The 14926-nt window shown below is 35.6% G+C and overlaps 2 protein-coding genes across 11 annotated transcripts; one reads left to right on the forward strand and one right to left on the reverse strand.

The window, feature by feature from the left end:
- Nucleotides 1-143: 143 nt before the first annotated feature.
- On the forward strand, nucleotides 144-8441 carry LOC107017867 (pre-mRNA splicing factor SR-like 1). Of its 9 annotated transcripts, none has more exons than XR_003577845.1 (6): nucleotides 144-279; nucleotides 1433-1824; nucleotides 2842-2922; nucleotides 3876-3928; nucleotides 4166-4237; nucleotides 7270-7326. XR_003577845.1 is itself a non-coding variant. In XM_027916336.1 (6 exons), the coding sequence occupies exons 2-6, from the start codon at nucleotides 1534-1536 to the stop codon at nucleotides 6432-6434; spliced, it is 618 nt and encodes a 205-aa protein (XP_027772137.1). In that variant the 5' UTR covers nucleotides 144-279; nucleotides 1433-1533; the 3' UTR covers nucleotides 6435-6526. The 9 variants fall into 9 exon arrangements, 8 of the variants coding, with proteins under 8 accessions (XP_027772137.1, XP_027772139.1, XP_015073632.1 ...); XM_027916336.1 differs by lacking the exons at nucleotides 3876-3928; nucleotides 7270-7326 and adding exons at nucleotides 6096-6184; nucleotides 6355-6526 and having other exon boundaries at nucleotides 4166-4242; XM_027916338.1 differs by lacking the exons at nucleotides 3876-3928; nucleotides 7270-7326 and adding exons at nucleotides 6096-6184; nucleotides 6355-6526.
- Nucleotides 8442-8812: 371 nt separating this feature from the next.
- LOC107017795 (transmembrane 9 superfamily member 3) lies at nucleotides 8813-14010 on the reverse strand. 2 transcript variants are annotated; one of them, XM_027916331.1, is made up of 8 exons: nucleotides 13651-13820; nucleotides 11958-11998; nucleotides 11287-11872; nucleotides 11040-11177; nucleotides 10719-10875; nucleotides 9532-10016; nucleotides 9110-9383; nucleotides 8813-9079 (listed from the first exon to the last, which is right to left on the reverse strand). In XM_027916331.1, the coding sequence occupies exons 1-7, from the start codon at nucleotides 13818-13820 to the stop codon at nucleotides 9164-9166; spliced, it is 1797 nt and encodes a 598-aa protein (XP_027772132.1). In that variant the 3' UTR covers nucleotides 8813-9079; nucleotides 9110-9163. The 2 variants fall into 2 exon arrangements, with proteins under 2 accessions (XP_027772132.1, XP_015073547.1); XM_015218061.2 differs by having other exon boundaries at nucleotides 8813-9383; nucleotides 13651-14010.
- Nucleotides 14011-14926: the final 916 nt, after the last annotated feature.

Genomic DNA, 14926 nt, shown 5'->3' on the forward strand with positions numbered 1-14926 from the left:
ATATACTTGAAATCGAACTCTAGTATTTACCATTGATATTCGATAATTTCTATAAACTGGGCTATGATAATAGAAAGCCCATTAGCTTTTCTTGTTCACGAGAAGCCCATTAACTACTCAGCCCAAAAATAATTTCAATTGGATCTCTCAAAGCCCAATACTAACTTTATCAGTAGCTTTTGTAGCCCCTCGATCTCCGGTTCCTCTCTCCTTCTTCTTCTCTTCGTCGTCAATTTTCCATTTTCCCTCATCGGTTCTCCGGCGGAAAACCGAAAAAAGGTACGAAAAACTCAAATTTTCCATTTATAGTTTTGTATTTTGAGCTTGAAATCATTAAATCTTCTTAATTTGAGTTTTAATTGGAATCTAGGGTTTCTAAATGTTTATGTAGAGGTTAGTTTTGAAAGTTAGCTCCTTTATAGTGTTTCTTGATTTGAGTTTGTGTTTTCAAAGTGAATAGGGATGTTTGAAAAATTGGAGTTGTATTTTGCCATGAATACAGATTGGAATTGGAGTTGTTTTTTTGATTTTTGTGAGAAATTTGGAGCGAAAACAGCTTCTTGATTCCAATTAACTGTTTTTTTGTAGTTACTTTTCAATTTTTGCATCTGAAATGATAGAAACTACTTGATGGGGAATGTGTTAGCTTCTTTTTGTTGTTTTTGTAGCCTTCTGTGGCCCCACAATAGCCTCTGAGATGGTTTAAAGAAATTTTTTAATGTAGAAAAATGAAACGTGGAAGAAATAGTTGACAACAGAAAAAGATAGGTACTTAATTCCAATACGATAGGAGTCCACTAATGCAAGTTAATTGAACATCATTTAGATGAGTCGATAGGTGGGCTAGGTGCGCCTATGGCTATTACCCAATGGAAAGCTATAAGGTTATTCTCCCTTGCTCCCTCGCTCCCTCGCTCCCTCTGAATGAATAAGTAGTGGATCCATAACAGCAATAAAGTAATAATTTTGTCCATGTTTGTGGGAAGCACTGTACCGGTGTACTTACATTTGGTCTGATGTTTGTCAAGAGTCTATTTATTTTGGCAAGAGATTTGTAGTTGCATATTTGTAAGTGTTAGTTTTAGATGCCTTTCAGTTAACTCACTATTTGCCTTGAAAGATAATTGCTTTACTATTAAGATGAACTGAACCTAAATAGAGCTGAATTAATAAAGATGATTCATATAGCTGATCACAATTAAGTGGGATTGACTCTCAGTTGATTGGTTGTATGAATGTGCCAAGCAATAATGATCATTTAGCTGTTCAGACATGGGATGCCTGTGTTAGCCCAAACTTGGTTGTATCAGTGAACATTTCTTACAAGTTACAACTAAGTCAATCCAGATACACTTTGTGGGATCACACTGTTGTTGTTTCAATTCAATCAATTCTGTTATGGTTATAATTTATTCACTTTTTCTTGTGACAGGTAATTCAGAATCTGAACCTAAACCTTTTCCGATATCATTTTTATTGTTGGCCACAGAAGGTAGGAAAAGATAACACTCTGGTGTCCAAGTCACTAAGGGCATGGCTGAGCTTAAGACTTCTGGGAGACCTATAGACCAATTGTTGGAGAAGGTTCTCTGCATGAACATTCTATCTTCTGATTACTTCAGAGACCTTTTGCGCCTGAAAACTTATCATGAAGTGATTGATGAAATCTATAATCAAGTTGACCATGTGGAACCATGGATGACTGGCAACTGTCGTGGTCCTTCAACAGCCTTCTGCCTTCTCTACAAGTTCTTTACAATGAAACTTACTGTCAAGCAAATGCATGGCCTGTTAAAGCATCCAGATTCTCCTTACATTAGAGCTGTAAGTGGTGTTCTGTATCTTACCCTTTCTCTATAAGATTTGTTGTTTTCTTAGCTGTGAATTGTTCTCCCTCCCCCAATTACTGGCTGTGATTCCCTTGGAATTTTGTATAGATATTTAGGGGATGTTTTTATTTTCAGCTGATGATCATGCCTTCTTAGTAGTAGACTAGTCGTGTGCATATTCTCCCCTTAAAAACCTTTGTTCCTTTTTAATTTGATTGGTAAAGACCTAAGGACCATTAATGAAAGTTTAGAGTTTCCGGTGCTGTTGGTTGGCTTGGAAGTTGGTCCAGTTTGTGATGCTATTGTGTTAGAGGTGCCATAATAGAGTGAAAAATGATAAGTAGAGTTGGATAATGAGAACCCTAACCCACAGTTTTAACCACCTCTAACAGTTTCTTCTATTAAAGGTTTCTATTTGGAAGTGTAGGAGGGAAGTCATCCATAGAGTGTGTAATGTGTTTCCAAAAGCTGAAGGGAAAATAAAATATCACTTGTACTCGTCCAATAATTGTTGATAGACAATCAGAAGTTACATTTTATGTTATAAGAAAGTTTGTAGAGAGAATTGACCGACTTCATCCTTTAGGTGATATTGAGTAATGAGGCGTTCCAAGTTCAGTCTTCTCTTTACCAGCTATGTTATGTCATACTTTTTCCTCTCTCTATTCTTCTGTGCTAAATGCTGCAGGAAGCAAACACAATTACCTTTTGTTCTTGCTGATGCTTAAATGTTAAGCAAACTGGAACCAACTCCTCTACTTTCTTGTCATTACCTTCACTATTTTACCAAGTAATGAATCAAATAAGACTTTTGGAATTCCATCTAATGTGCAGCAGTTTCTTTCATGCTCCATTGAAAATAGCACATGTATGAATAGAGAATTCAGTTGCATTCCCAATCAAACCATGTCCCTTCTTCCTCAATTTCATCGGCTTTTGTTTTCTTACATTGTTGTACTTTCATTCTTGAGCATCTTGCTATGGATTAAATGATTTTGTTATTCTTTTGCAGATTGGGTTCCTTTATCTGAGATATCTTGGTGATTTTAAGACATTATGGGGTTGGTATGAGCCTTACCTCAAAGATGATGAGGTAAAAATGGAATGCTCTACTTCAACTAGATCATTCTATTGTGTTTTCTGGATTCAGATGATGCATTGGTGCATTCTGTTAGGATTCTGGCATTTTGCATACAAACGACATATCTGTCAATTCTGATCATTTCCACGCTATAGATTTGTTTGCAAGTTTGACTATTTTCATCAATTTCGTGGAATATAGTGTTTGAATGAGAGGTGAAATCATTTGTTACTGTTCTCTTGTCTCGTCAATCTGCTCAAAACATTGCCTCTGTAATTAATTTTCTGGCCCTCCGGAAACAATAATGTTTTTCCTCTCTGCTTTCGTTCTTTTAAAACTAGCTGATCTGTTTTAAGTCGGTTCTTCAAAAAAAATCTTGATGGTCTCCTTCGCATTACCACATAACTGTTTCTACTGCAAGAACTCACTTTCCAATAGCTTTAGTGGTAGAATTGTCCTTCTTTCTCTTTTCTATAGCCTGTTTGACCAAAGCTTCCTGAATCTGCTTATTTTGAGAAGTGCTATTGTCAGAAGTCATTCTCAGAAAAGTACTTCTGAAGAGTAGCATTTTGTGTTTGGCCAATCGATTTCGAAAGCACTTCTGCTAATATTATAGCTGTACTTTGTGCTTGGCCAATGTTCCAAAAGTGCTTTTGGTGAAAGCTACTTTTTTTAGATTTTAAAAAATAGCTTCTGCCACTACTCAAAAACACTTTTTATCCCTAGAAGCTTGGACAAACACTTCAAATTTCTAAAATAAGCACTTTTGGCTTCCCAGTAGCTTGGCCAAACAGGTTATAAGTATGCATAGAACCATGTCAATCTCAGCTCTGCTTCTGAGATATTGATCTTGATTAAGTGCCATAAGTATTGCATTTTTTTTCCGAAACTGGTAAAATATGTGCCGCAAATATTACATGATCTGTGCCTACTTTATGCTATGATTCTCACGCCTTATGCCTTAGGATGCAAGGACCACTCTTGCTTGAAGGTGCATGGACATGATTTTTTTTTGCAGGTGAACTGATTTTCATATTTGTATGGTGGTATACTTCTGATATTTTACCTTCTGCTCTTTATTTTTCTACAGTTCCCGTCCTCTATTCCTTTTTTTCCTGTGAACTGGGGTTTTGAAGCAGTGGGAGCCTTTTCAGTAGTTTAAGCAGCATCTAAGAAAACTGAGCCATTATGTCTTTAGTCTGTTTGCCTACTCTTGGTCTGAGGGGCTCATTCTGATTATAACTATTTATTTCAGGAATTCTCTCCTGGATCCAGTGGCCAAATGACCACAATGGGTGTATATGTGCGTGACTTATTTCTCGGGCAGGTAAGGTGCCACCTCTAAAACCCACTTTTTAGAGAATATTTAGCAGTGATGCAATAAATATACTCTTATGATGTTTCTTATGCATGCTGATCTCTGAGGTTTCTGTTTTGCCTCTATGTTGTTTGCTAACTTTACAAAGTAGAACATGACTGTAGCTTAGTCAATACTCAATAGTGAAGCAGTTTCTCCAAAGGAGTTGGACAGTAGATAATTCTTTGAACTCTTGCTCTGGAATATGTGTGCTTTTAACTACTGAATGAAAAGACAATTGTATAATAGTTTTGCCCAATTGTTTCTGTGACTGTAATTATGAATATGTGCTTATCATCATCACATACAAAAATATTGTTAAATGTAGGAAGTTCGAAAGTGCTAAGTTCGGATTACCATTTTGCCCCTACACTGAATTTAAAAGTATCTAATTATTATTTTTTTAAACGGGTAACTTGTATTCCTCAGCATTATGGGCTATGCTGGCCACCTCCAAAAAGTATCAACAGAGAGGAGAAAAAAAGAAACAGAAATACTTACAAAGAACCTACGAAATCAACTACTTGTATCCCCCCCCCACCTTTCTATATTTTGTTCTTTACACCAAAAACCTGAGGAAGTAACTAATTTCCATTTGATCTTCTTTATTGAGCATTCTTTTCCTTCAAAAATGCTCTGATTCCTTTCCTTCCAGATGTTACAGTAGATACAAGCAGGTACTGTCCTCCACCACTTCTTCTGACTCGTGCAGCCCCCCCCTCCTCTCTTCTGATCATGTTAAATAATAATCATATTATACTAATACTAAATATCATATTACATCTCTCATCTGAACATTATTATGATGATGATGATAGTTTTGTACTAAATAGTATATTTTACATGATAAATAAAGCAATTAAATAAGATGCTACTAGAGTGAATTTCTTTATCTATCATTTACTGCAAGTTCTCCCTCTGTTCCTATTTATATCGTCCTTGCTAATAACAAATGTTCCTTAATACTTGTTATTTCACCAAATCAATGCATAAATAATGCTTTTCTTCCTATTTTACGCTTGAGGGTTATTAGCCTTGAAAATATGAATTCGACCAACATAGAAAAACTAAATAAATTATTCATGTTTATAGGTCAAATTAATTAATCAAAATAAACAAATTCATGTTCATTAATGGAAAATTTGACTTCAAGAGAACACGAAATAAGTAAGGAAAGTGAAATCTGGACAGAGGGAGTATTATTTGAGATGATTCATTTTCTTCCGTTTACTTTTGTCTTTGTAGTTAATTCAAATGTACAATTTATGTCTATTATTTGTCATTTAATTGTCAATTATAAAAAGGAAAGGAAAGAAACAAAAACGTGGCCCTCCTTGTTTCTTAAAAAGAGAAGTCCCATTACCTTCTTAGAAACAGCTCAATTATTAAAAAAGGGTTTACTTTGCCTTCATTTAACAACTTTTAATTAAAATAATTCTTGCATACATTTTGAAAATGTAAAGTTGCTTTATGAGAATATAAACATTATCCTATTTATCATACGCTATTAAATATGAAGTCATCAGAATTTTGCTATAAATATGGAATTGTTGATTAGTTAATTTTCAATCAAAAAACTCAAATGTGCTATATTTCATTTTCAAAGGAGTGAATTAGATATATGGCGTAAAGAACAAGAAACTGTTAATTCTTTATCAGTTTGCGATAATAACTAATTCAATTATTAGTATTATTCATATATTTCATAGTTATCTCCTTTTTGTTGAGAAATATGTGAATTGTGTCATGGTTGCAAAATGGAAATTATCTTCAAATATGGAATTGTCAGTGATTTTTTACTTTTCATATCACCATCTCTTTGTTTTAGGAACAACTACTTAAACCTCTCTCAATGCTCTATCAAATTGTTGGGTGAATTAAAAAAGTACTGTTTTTCAAGTACTTTATTCTATTCATGTAAGTGATTGTTCTGCTTTGAATTGATAACGATATTTCTTTGCATATGTTTAAAGTCGATATGATATTCTTCTTATAAATTACAGAAAACAAAACCTTACTTTCAATCTGAATGACATTTGATATTTCTATATTATTGAGGCATTTGTTTGGTCTTTCAACTTCATTAGGCTATGATCTGAGAGATACAACAGAACGTGTAGCAAGTTGGACGTCTTTATTTTATTTAACAAGGAAGATGAATTCATAATGTTATAAATACACGTATGACTTCAACAATTGTATGAGAATGACCAAGTTTGATTACCTTATATTTATTAACAAAATTCATTTGATCCGAGATTTCGTGGTTTCTTATAAATCATCTTTGGAAGGTTAATTTGGTTCATTACTTTGACTTCAACAATTGTATGAGAATGACTAGGTTTGATTACCTTATTTTTATATTAACAGATTCATTTGATTCGAGATTTCCGTGGTTTCTTATAAATTAGCTTTGGAAGGTTAATTTGGTTCATTACTTTAAAGTTGTATGTACACATGATTTAAGATTATAATACAATTTCACCCCTATTTGTAAAGTAAGAAAATAGAAATATATATCTATCGAGGTTTTAAGTTGGTATCACATTTTAAAATAATATTTATGTGATTTTATAAAAGTTTTACTTATTGACATATGGGTATACACGCAACCCGTGTGCCCGGGGACTAATATTTGATAAAACCATCTGATTCTTTCATGTTATTGTTTCCTTAATCTCGAATTGCGCAGTATACATTTTCCGATTATGATGATTATTTAATGTAACTTGTGCTCGGCCTGACCCTTTATTGGAAGATCTATCATTTGTCACAGCACATATGAGCTTGTATGGGTACTTCACATTTATCATTTATGTCATTGACTTGCTAGTAAGGAAGCCTTTACCGGAGGGAGGGGACGAGACTTATGCTTTGGTGGATCGGTGTCTTCTCTTTCCGTTCATATGCATCAATTACTACCTGAGACTTTCTTGGATAGTGCTATCATTGTATTTCATACCTGTTCGCATGATTTACTTGAACATCTTTCTTTATTGCAGTATTATTTTGACACACTACTACCCCGCATTCCTGTTCCTGTCGTGCGGACGGCAGTTGCCACTCTCGAAAAAATGAATCTGCCGACCAAACTTTCTGGGTCGATTGGGGATTCTAGCCGTGGATCTGAGGAAACTTCTCGCCGGCCACCTTCTGTCAAAGCTTCCCTTTCAGTGTCCTTTGGTCAGCGGGCACCTCATCGTGCATCAACTAGAGATTCATCTCCCATCCGAAGAACAATTGCACCACCATCCTATGATAAGGATGGTGCAAATGGTTCAAGACGTTCCCCCAGCATGCGCCGGAGTCAAAGCCGTGATTTATCTGACCGGGAAAATTCTGAAAGGGACAGGGGCCGGGACAGAGACAGGGACAGGGAAAGAACTAGGGACAGAGAACGTGATAGGGATAGGGATAGGTATAGGGACCAGGAAAGAGAAAGGGATAGGGGCAGGGATCGGGATAGAGATAGAAGGTATGATCACGAAAGAGATCGTGAAAGGGACAGAGACAGGAGGCATGATTATGACAGAGACCGGGGAAGGGATAGAGACAGGAGGTATGACTATGATCGAAGGTCAATTGAGAGAAGCAGAAGAGACTATGACAGGAGCAGGAGCCGTAGTAGGAGTAGAAGCCACAGCCGAAGCTTGCATGATCAAGGTACAAGTCTTGATCAGCAGCGAACTCCACCTAGGGATGAGAGCAAGGAGAAGAAGGCTGCATCTAGCAATCTGGCCAAGCTTAAAGATCTATATGGCGACTTCGGCAATAAAAAGGAGAACATAGGTGATGACAGGGCTCCAAATAGGGATACAAGTACTGAGGAGGTTATCAGACTTGGTGGTTCTACATGGAGGTAGTTGGTTACATTTACGTTTTGTAAGAGTTTGGATACTCTCACTGTCTCACCTTCTCAGAAGAGCACATTGACAGCTAGCCTTTTGTTGAAAGGGAATATGCAAACTGATAGCTGCAGAGAGGAGATGCTGTTTCATGTTTGTGCAGTCGGCAGAGCTGCTTGTAAACTGGATTTCCTTTACTATTATTTTCGACTTGTGTTATAATATTGGATGGATTTCAAATGTCCCTTTGTTTGTTAAAACATTATTACTACTTAAAGCAATTGACAAACTTATAAGACAATCATCATTGCAGGATTTGATATCTTCTATATGCTTTGCTTATCCTTTGTGTTTTGTATTGCAACTGATAGATTGATGCTTTATGAGATTGGCAAGTTACTTATTATCTCCTAGTTTGAATATTGATTTGCGTTAGTCTTAAAGAATCCTGATATGAAATGCCAGGATGGAGATGGATGCAATGTATTATTAATCTGGACCTTGTACATTTTATCCTCTTTTATGCCTCAGTTGTCTGATTAGACATCATTTTTGAAGTCTTTAATGTCGGAGAAATGAAAAACTTAAGCCCTGAAATGTCACAAGTTTGTATGTTGGGAAAAATGTGACATTTGTCCGTAAAGATGCAACAGAAAAGCTTTTAGAAACAAAAGACAACACGTTGAAGTTGAAAGCGAGATTTAAAACATAAATCAATGAATGACACATTTTTGATACAATCTTCTGGAACTTGGGACCAGTACAATTTATAGCTCAAAGTTTGTCCAATGCAGTAAAAAGGAATAATACTAGACAAGATTAGGATAATTGTGTTGCAAAGGATTAAAATATGGAACAGAAACTCTAATATACCCCTATTAATCGATATAAATTGCTGAGATGTAAATGAAAAATGGCAAAAAGTTCTTAACTTTCCGGTGTAAGATAATACATGCTTCATCATTCTCAAGAGATCCTACAAGGTCTTCTTGGATACCACATTGCCCTACCACATCTGTAAAGCATTCTGTACGATCGTCGTACCAGCTTCCTACTCGCACTTGATTGACCGGTATATATGACGGACAAAAAATAGGGCTGCACGGAAACCAACAGTCCCCAGCATGAGGAAGAAACCATAGCAGATGCAAGCCATGTATCCAAAAAAGAATGAGGTTTGCATGAAGCCAGACATATCGGAACGGGCATAATAGTAATACAAGCAGTAGCCATAGATGAACAGTCCAGTCGATCCACCACAAAGGAAAGCCCTATTCAGATCAAACATATACAATCACTAATATGAACTGGTAAATGTATTTTAACATAATCGCAAAGTGTTTCTCGAATTGCTTAAATGCATAGATTATTCATAAGAAAGATCAAGGAACAGTCACACAAGTAAAATGATAGACTTACCTCCACCACCATTCATGATCTTCAGCAGCAAGTTGAAAGTATGTCAAGGCCACGGTAATAAAAGCAGTGACAATTATAAGAATGATGAAGACTATAAATAAGATGCTGTATATGGTGTAAATTCTGTGACCCCAAACACTTGCAAATATATAGTAAAGTTCGATATATATGGCACTGAAAGGCAAAAACCCAGCCATTGCCATCTGAGGTAGAGTTCCGCGGTACCAAGGTAATGGTGGGATCTCTCTTGGGTATTTGGTGGTTCGACAAGGAGCTTGGAACTCAGCCCTGCTGTTCTTTCCAGCTATCCCTCCCAATACAAGTAAAGGTGATGTCACAAGAGCCCATATGAGAAAGATGACCACAATGGTTCCAAAAGGCAGTGCAGCAGTGGCACTGTATGCAATTGCTACGCTGTTAAGGAAACAGAACGTGAGAAACAGGGGTCCACAAAACAAGGCTCCGGTCAATATCAAATTTCTGACCTGCAGGGAAGAAATGAAATCTAATGATTAAGCTTGCTCAGGCAACAGTGAACTAAACAAACACACAGACAAATATTTGATGGCATAGACAAACCGAAAAAGAATGAAGCATGTAATATATTTTGGCCTTGACCTTTAAAAGATGAAGTTAATTGTATGACAGAATAAAGATATACTGCTTTTCTAAATACCAACTTGGCTTCCTTAATGTTCTGTCCAGAAGGAATAAGCAACAAATCATCTACCATACAGAACATCACAGACAATGCACCTAAATCAAGGAAAAAGAACAGAACTCTATGAGCAGCTTGTGTTGCCTGCTTGAATAGGATTTTTGAGTAACCAAGTTCTGGTTTTTCCTTTGCTTAGCAAAAGAGGAAGGGAATAGCAGATGAATAGTCTAAATCCTTAATATAGAGGGTCAAAGTTATGTTATGCCATCAGAGTATGTGCCTTTCAGCAAACAAATTATTTGACTTACTCTTTACAAACCTTCAATTTTCAGTGTCCTAAGAAAATGATAAGAGAAAATACTCCACGGAAGCTTGTTATTGGGGGAAAAAAAATCAAAGCATTTTCCCTTGTTATGGGATGATAGCAAGCAAATATTCAGAATTAGGGGTTTTGACGTTAGTACAGTAGATAAAATTCTCAAACTATATTCAACTGGAAATGCAATATAACAGAGACAAGAAAACTAACCCAGTTTGTCCCTTCTAGCTGGCAATAGAAAGAGGCAGCAGTATAGCCTGCAATACCAGATGTGAGAGCATATATGACGACCAGTGCCGTAAATAAAGCTCCACGGTTGTATGGATAGAAAACACCAACAAGTGAGAGAAGGAAAATAAAGATGGTCCTACAAATTGAAAGGAAAACAGTGTTAACAAAGGCATGCTTGAGACGACAAATTTCCTAATTACCAAGCAGGAAGCTGTCAGATTAAACACACATTGAACAGACTTTTTTAATATTCTACTGAAAACTTACTTTTCCAGAGTAAACCATTCAGAAAATACTTACAATGTAAATAACTGTGTGCCACTCCCAAGTGCTGCAGCCATCAAGGACTTGTGACTTGGGTACCTAAACACATCACCATGGATGTATTTCCACCCAGTTTCTTCTTGGTCATCAGCCGCCTCCTCATCATGTGCATACCTTAATAAAAAAAATATGAATGATATTTTAGCCAAAGACTAAGACAAAATTTTGTACCAAAAAACCAACAAAAGTACATAACAAGCAAAATAACAAAATTACTACATACTTGACAAAGTCATTCTTAAGGACCCGCATAAGAATTGTGGCAAGAAAACCAGTTAAGAGAAGAACTGTCACACAGGAATTGATAATTGAGAACCAATGGATTTCCAAGTGATGCGGCAACGACGAAGACTGTGAGTACTTCTCCATCCTCTTATCAAAAGGTGTTTTTGTCTCTTTCCATTTTACAGAATACATGAAGTCAACATCAACCTCCTTATCCTCTGTAATATCTACCAGGGCATTAGGATCAGTTCGTGCATTGATCTCAATCACACGATCATCGTTGTAAAAGATCTCAAAATGAAGATGTTTAAACAAGTAGTATTTGTACTCGCTGGGGTCAGACTTTCCTTCCTTGTCAACTTTCCCTAAGAAACCCCAAATGGGCAGGTCATCGTAATACATTTGGAAGTAGTAGTCTTTAGCAACAGCGCTGCGGAATTGAGAAACTTCTTCCTTGGACAACTTCTTCTTGCAAACTATTTCTGAGTCCTTATCGTACAAAAAATCAAGCTTGTACGGGGCACTGACCAATCGGTCACCATTCAAGACCTCACCAAGGGCTTCCTTCTTCTCTTTTACATGATCTGCAAGAGCATCCCTTGGTAAATTGGAACTTAAAAATCTATAGGGTAACTGAAGAAAGGAAACTTACGAACAATAGTTACATACCTGGAGTACAAAAAGGAAGGTCAAAGAAGCGGTATGTTTCACTGGAAGGATAATCCAAAACATAACAAGCCATCAGTTATTACCCAGATAATTTTTAAAAAATACAGAACTGAGAAATTGTTCATAAGAGACACATGCACAGCCATAGGCAACTATTTGTCTCCAATGAGAACATCAAAACTTGTGGGGAAAAAAGACATGGCAAATTCAATGTTTACTGATTATACTTCTTTATCACCCATCTGTTACAAGGCATGGGAAGTAGTGACTGTTTAGGGGATTCAGCATCAACTACTTGTACAAATTATGTGGTGGAAAAAGTTACTCTGAGTATATTGCTCTACATTTTATAATCTTCTCTTTTCATATGCATCAACATGTATGCTCAAATTTAAATAACAAGAGCTTGCTACACACACGGAAATTATACCATCTAAGCCTCAACATTTGCAAATTAGATTTGCATCAACTAGCTTATTTACCGGGCTGTAGGTGAGGAGTATGGCACTTAGAAGAGAGTAACAAGAGCTAGGCTTTGCAAATCGGAAAGAAAAAACAGATAGCTTCTAGCTTATCATGTCAGATAGAATACAGTATTAACTCAGCTTCACACATCGTAAATGTTCATAACACCCTTATTCGTAAAGCACTAGTTAAACTTAAAGAACTCCACTTAATTTAAGCATATCAATACCAAATATTTCTTAGTCCCGACACAAAAATGCAATCATAGCAATAAGAGATCTCATTTCACCAAATCTTAGCTCTTTCTACATTATACAATAAGTAGATCAGCTCACACACTGGCATCAACGTATTTCAACAGAAATCTTTCATTTTTATATCCACCGACAACTCTTTGAGCACAACGAAATCAACACTACCACATTTCAACCAGAAAGCAGATGGCTTCTAGCTTGATCTAGAGAGATAGAATACCGTTTTAACTCAGCTTCACACAGTGCAAGTGTTCAAAACCCCTAAATCTCACCCATATTCCATCATGAATATACAAAGCTCTAATTAGACTAAAAGAACTCCCGGCAAAAGACTTAATTAAAGCCTTTCTACAGAAAAATGGAATCATAGCAATAGAGATCTCAATTTCACCAAATCTAGCTTTTTCTACATTGTAAAATACATATGTCAACTCAGACACCGGCATCAACGTATTTGAACAAAAATCTTACATTTTATAACCACCACAACAACTCTCTGAGCACAACCAAATCAACACTACCACATTTCAACGAGAACTCTCACATCTGCTAGCTTGATTAAGCTAGATAGAATACACTGTTAACTGAGTTCCACACGTAGTAAATGTTCACAATCCCTAAATCTCACCCTTATTCCATATCATGAACATACATATCTCTAATTAGACTAAAAGAACTCTTAGTCTTATCAACACTGTATTCATAGCAATAAGAGATCTCAAATTCACCAAATCTCAACTCTTTCTACACTGTAGAACAAGTAAGTCAGCTCAAAACACCAGCATTCAACACAGTTCAACAGAAATCTCTCATTTTCATAACCACCGACAACTTTCCGAACACAAAAACCCACATTTCCACGAGAAATCACTTAGTATTTTCTAGCAAGAGAAACACACAATGTACAATTCAGCTTCACAATTTAAAAAAAGCAAGAGATCTAACGGCAATATAGTAATTAGCTAATAAATTACCTCGGATTATGGAAAGGACCGACTTTGTTAGCATAAAGTGGAACCTGATCTCCGGATTTATACTTATGATCGGAACCGTCTGATCTCGCCGGCGATGCATAGCAGATGATTAGCAAAACGACGACGTACAACGCCATCTTCTCCATTTCCTTCACGAATTTTGTGCACATCAATGTTGTATATATGAATTTTGTAGGGGTAGGGGTAGGGGGTTTAGAGGGGGTGGGGGTGTGAGCACAGATCTCGATTTCCCTGAGAAATGAAATGGGGAAATAGATATGGAGGAGGAGAGGGAGTTGGATTTTACTTCACGCGCTTTTTGTGGAGAGTGAACCTCAAACAAAACGTCGACTTTTGAACGGATGTTAGGAAGGAGAACATGACTCGTCAACTTATATATTATAATAATGACCGGAATTTCTTTTGGATCTGTTTCATTACGTTAGATTTTGAAGTTAAAATTTAAATTTTAACGTCAAAATTTTGAAGTTGAAATTTTGAATTAATTTTTTAAAAAAAATTGTTGTGACTTTTGACTCTAAATATTAGAAAGAGGTTATTGAATTAGGCATAATATTATTTCAATTTAAAATCAGAATATGTTATTAAGTAAGAGAGCATGATTGCATGAAGATCGTGAATTAAGTAAAAGGTTAGTGGGTAGTCGAGTTTTAGTTTGGTAAGAGCGTGGGAGCTTATGCGTGCAATTTTTATTTAGTTGCCGTATTAATTTGGTGTTGTTATTGTTTCTTTTTCTTGAAATGTTTTGTGTTATTTATTTGATATGTGTTTTTTTATTTTTGGAAGTTTTTTTTTTTGACACTTTGATTTGTTGTATTTGCATCAAGAGTTTTGCGCAAGATTCTCTATCTTTATGAGGTAGATGTAATGTCTATATACACTTTATTTATGAAATTAATATACCAGGTATAATTTTGTTGAAGTTGTATTTGAATATATACATACTTGGAAAAAATAAATTTTGCGCAAAGGTAAAATTTCTCTCAAAAGTTGATTAGTTTTGAAGACAAAATTTCAAAATAAAACATAAATATTTGAAAATAAAATATTAAAATATATAATCAAACGTTAATTGAATTTTAGATCTAGCTTTTGAACTACGACAGAAATATCTTTAAAAGTATTGGTTTCCCCTTTAATGACTGTATTATACAATATGATCTTAGATTAATTAGTATAATTAGTACGAAAATAGAAGAATTTATACCATTTTTTGTTTTTAAAATATAATAAGATATCCATACTATATTTTATT

Source organism: Solanum pennellii, chromosome 4, assembly GCF_001406875.1.
Source record: "Solanum pennellii chromosome 4, SPENNV200".
NCBI classification, from domain to species: Eukaryota; Viridiplantae; Streptophyta; class Magnoliopsida; order Solanales; family Solanaceae; genus Solanum; species Solanum pennellii.

Excerpts from the sequence above, each read along its gene's own strand:
- LOC107017795 (XM_015218061.2), bottom strand. The coding sequence starts at position 13,820 with ATGTGCACAAAATTCGTGAAGGAAATGGAGAAGATGGCGTTGTACGTC. Across the intron at positions 11,999-13,650 it reads GGTCCTTTCCATAATCCGAG|TGAAACATACCGCTTCTTTG; the intron begins GTAATTTATTAG and ends TTATCCTTCCAG. Across the intron at positions 11,178-11,286 it reads CTTAAGAATGACTTTGTCAA|GTATGCACATGATGAGGAGG; the intron begins GTATGTAGTAAT and ends TTTTTTATTAAG.
- LOC107017867 (XM_015218146.2), top strand. The coding sequence starts at position 1,534 with ATGGCTGAGCTTAAGACTTCTGGGAGACCTATAGACCAATTGTTGGAG. Across the intron at positions 2,923-4,165 it reads CTTACCTCAAAGATGATGAG|GAATTCTCTCCTGGATCCAG; the intron begins GTAAAAATGGAA and ends TATTTATTTCAG. Across the intron at positions 4,238-7,269 it reads GTGACTTATTTCTCGGGCAG|TATTATTTTGACACACTACT; the intron begins GTAAGGTGCCAC and ends TCTTTATTGCAG.